Source organism: Lolium perenne, chromosome 4, assembly GCF_019359855.2.
Source record: "Lolium perenne isolate Kyuss_39 chromosome 4, Kyuss_2.0, whole genome shotgun sequence".
NCBI classification, from domain to species: Eukaryota; Viridiplantae; Streptophyta; class Magnoliopsida; order Poales; family Poaceae; genus Lolium; species Lolium perenne.
The window spans coordinates 64,110,045-64,114,197 of NC_067247.2; the positions used below are offsets into that span (position 1 = coordinate 64,110,045).

At 43.8% G+C, this 4,153-nt stretch overlaps 1 protein-coding gene across 1 annotated transcript; it reads right to left on the bottom strand.

The window, feature by feature from the left end:
* Positions 1–348: 348 nt before the first annotated feature.
* Positions 349–2,678, bottom strand: LOC127292774 (UDP-glycosyltransferase 83A1-like). The gene is made up of 2 exons (XM_051322230.2): positions 1,628–2,678; positions 349–1,407 (listed from the first exon to the last, which is right to left on the bottom strand). Exons 1-2 carry the CDS (start codon positions 2,262–2,264, stop codon positions 518–520), a joined length of 1,527 nt encoding a protein of 508 aa, XP_051178190.1. The 5' UTR covers positions 2,265–2,678; the 3' UTR covers positions 349–517.
* Positions 2,679–4,153: the final 1,475 nt, after the last annotated feature.

Sequence of the window (4,153 nt, forward strand, 5' to 3'; positions counted from 1 at the left end):
CATCCGAAATAGCCGACGCTCGATACTATCGGCTCCGTCACAAAGTAATAAGCCCTAGATCATCAACGAGGCAGTCGAGAAAACCAAGTGAAGTCAGCCCCACTAGAAGACGGTTTAGGAGAGTCCCCATGTAATCCAGTGGCTACCCGTTTCTGATGTATCCACAAAATTTAAATTCTGTTCTATTATACAATCAACAACATGTAAATGTTTAGCCAAGTCACCAAGATATATGTTATTCGTGAACATACCATTTATTGGCAAACAATTGGAGATTTTGATAGCTTTGCCTTTTTGCAAATCATGAAAACCTGTGCTATTTGTAAACATACATTTATGGGGAAACAATGGAAGATTTTGATAGCTTTACCTTTTCGCAAAGCTTAAATTTCTTACTATTAAAGAAATTTTTGGATTTCTAGCAAGATACTTTCAGATCTTAAATTGAGCTAAACATCGCATCTCACCAACAAGGTGTGAAAGAAGCTGACCACCAACTGTGGCACTTAGCTCTTCTTCATCCACTAAGGTAGGATTGTTCTCTTACCAGATTCACAAGCTCGAGGAAGTTCTGATGGGAAGATCCGCCCTCTATGATGCTGGCACACGCCTTGTGCTTCCACTTCGCGGCCCTCCCTTTGATCTCTTCGTCTCCGAGCAGCCAGGCGACCTTGCTCTCGATCTCCTCTTTGGTGACCACCCCTCGTTTGTCACGGCAAAGTTTGACGCCCGTGCCCCACACGTTGCAGATGTAGCTCTGGTTGCAGAACTGGTCGGCGAAGTAAGGCCAGCACGCGAACGGTACGCCGTGCAGCATGCCTTCCATGGTCGAGTTCCACCCACAGTGTGACACGAAGCAGGCGACGGAGGGGTGCGAAAGCACGCGCTGCTGCGGTGCCCAGCCAACGACTAGCCCCTTGGCATCGACGCGGTGCTTGAACACGTCCAACCAATCTTGTCCGACGCCGGTGGTGAATTTCGGACGGACCACCCACATGAACGGTCGGCCGGAGAGGGCGAGCCCGTCGGCGAGCTCTTGGAACTGTGTCGCGTCCAAGACGCCCGAGCTCCCGAAGGCGATGTAGATAACGGAGCCAGGGGCCTGCGTGTCCAGCCAGGTCAGGCATGTCAGGTCTTCGGGCAGGAAATGTCCGGCTGGCCTCGCCGTCGGCGCAACCAGCGGGCCGAGCGGCAGCGCGTTGGGGAGGAGAGCCAGCGCGTCTGGTTCCATCTCGATGAAAGTGTTACAGATGATCGTCTCAGCCAGTGGCATCAACCGGTTGGTCCTCAGGACGTTTTGGACGTTGGTTTTGCGCCTCTCAGCGGTGCTTCCCAGGCTGACCCATGGGATTTCTCCCGCGTCGATGGGCGGCATCAGTTGCACCCTCTCATGCCTCATTACATTCCCTGTGCAGATTCCAGATTGATCAGTCTTAACCATACGAAGTTAAGAAATAGGTGACATGGCTGTTGAAATATACCCCCTCCGTTTTAAAATATAACCATTGCAAATTCATCAAAATTCGTATATTTCTATCACTAAAACACATCTAGATACATGTGAATCTAAACAAATTTACGATACTTATTTTAAAACGGAGAAAGTATGTAAAATGATTATTCTTACCGCTTTCGTCCAGAACACCATCTTCTATCAGTTTGGGGAGGTTCATCCTGAGCCCAAACACGGCCGCAGAGTAAGTGGAGAACAGGGCGACACGGACACCGGCTGTGGTGGCCAGCTGCAGCGCCCAGCTCATGGACACGTCTGCTATCATCCACTTGATCTTTCTCGATGTGATCATCTCCTCGAGACGGCCGGACATGGCGGCCGGTAGGCCCTTGACAAATGCACCGATATCGGTGTGGTCCTCAGCAGGTCCTAGGCCATCTGGGATGGAGAGCATGTGAATTCCACCAGGGATTGCTCCCTTCTCTTCTAAGGCTTCAAGGAGACGACCGTGGTTGAACTCGGTGTTTATGAAGTCGATCTCGAAGCCGTGCTTGACGAGTTTGCGCGAGAGCTCCATGAGCGGGATGACATGGCCTTGTGCAGGGAACGGTAGCACCATGACACGAGGTTGAGCAGCAGTAGCCATTGAGTTTGTTTGCGCTATAATGGCTATGGCCTCCAAAACAATTGCGAGATCAAAGTTAGTCACTCCGTGTGGACGACAGGGATACTCTCCTGCATATATATAGCTCATCGCGTATGCATACCAAAGGGACTGCCAGGCCAACTGAAGTTGCATCAGGGATTGCATCAGCAGATTTCCAGTCTGTTGACCATATTGCAACGGAAATGTTATCTTGGTGATGATTCATGTCATCCTATTGATTTAATTATCCGATATTGTGGACCACTTTGTTTCTGTTTCCCGAGTAAGCTTGGGGGCAACGTTGTTGACTGCTGGGACAAGCAGAATAGACAACGTATGCCTGAGGATGCAGATGTCACGTGAGATATGCACTAGTTACAGAACTTGTAACGCAAGGCATCTCCAAAATGATAATATTAACAAAAAAATCTGTAAGCAAATCTACACAATCTAGTGACTTTTAAAAGTTGATTCTACCCTGATCCTGCCAAGTTGCACATGCTATGCGCATGCCAACTTGTAAAAATGGAGTCAAGTTAATGAAAGTTACTCGCAATTTGTTTTTAATGAAAGTCCATGTCGAAGTATGAATTACTCCGGTCACATAAACAGGGGCATATGTAGTAGAAAATGTAGGGGGCAGGCAACACAGGATCGCGCCACCCAACTGCGCCAACGATGAAGATATGAGAGGCATGATTTACCAACTATCACGCCCTTGATGCAAGTAAGCCTGACTTTGTTCCGACTGGTGTCTTTTCTTATAACTAGCACAGTGGCCCTCGCATTTGCGAGGGCAACGTTTTCATTGTGTTGAAATGGTCAACACAAAGATATTCTGATTTCATGGATATTAGGCAATGCGATAAGAAATAATACAGTTGTATAATCTTGAAGTAAAAAAACTTGTCTTCGCTAGTAACTACGCCTTAAGCATCGACTATTCCACTTAACCAATTAATAAAATTAAAGTGAGATATATTGATTAGCATATTCTCCACGATGGCCATTAGATCATTATTAAATACAAATATTTACTACATGACACAGTTATTTTCTTGCATTTCCCGAAACACATCATGTAATAGTGTCTTTGTCAGGTACCATTATAATTATCTAGCACATTTGTCAGAACACACCGCATGGCCAAACACGGAAAGTTTGTCACTTTTCTCCCGGGTGATAATGCAATAACCTCTTTAGAAACAATCCATCAAATTTTCCCCTTTTGGCCAAGCGGTGTGCTATGTCAAATGTACCACAAATTGTAATGGTACCCAACAAAGAGACAATCGGATGGTGTATTTCGGTAAACGCTAAAAATTAACGGTGTCATGCATCAAATTTCCCTTATTCAGTATGTCCACACACAACTAATATACAAATATTATAAAATTTAAAATTTAATATTTTGTGACATTCTATTTTTTCGGAGGCTGCTGATTAGCTGGTTAAATCAAGCGTGATATATAATCAAGGTCTCATGGGTTTTCTAGTTAATATCTAAACTAAGAAAAATATATGTCTCGTATAGGTGAAATTTTGGCAGAAATTATTACTAAATCGGGTTCTCGGAATATTCATATTTTATTTATAGTTCGTACTCAAATTAAAAATACATTTGTTGTGTGTGTGATGATTTTGTATATACACCCATGCACGTGCATGCATAGATCAGTATACTCTACCAGGTATATATGTCAGGTTGTATTTTTTTTTGGCCTCTAATTCAATTTCATTTCATCTACCAAATATGAATTACTATAAATATTTTAGTGAATGAACAAAATCTGAACATAGTTGAAAATGAATTCAATAATCGAGCATGTACTTTCCTTCCACTTCATATGCAAAATCTGAACATAGTTGAAAATGAATTCAATAATCGAGCATGTACTTTCCTTCCACTTCATATGCAAAATCTGAACATAGTTGAAAATGAATTCAATAATCGAGCATGTACTTTCCTTCCACTTTATATGTAGGTTGACACTAACGTGTTTACATTTTGTATACGACGGGGACTCTTATTGGTGCAAACTACATGGAGAAAT

Coding starts and splice junctions, on each gene's coding strand:
- LOC127292774 (XM_051322230.2), bottom strand. CDS start 2,264: ATGCAATCCCTGATGCAACTTCAGTTGGCCTGGCAGTCCCTTTGGTAT. Junction 1,408..1,627: donor TGGTGTTCTGGACGAAAGCG/GTAAGAATAATC, acceptor GAATCTGCACAG/GGAATGTAATGAGGCATGAG.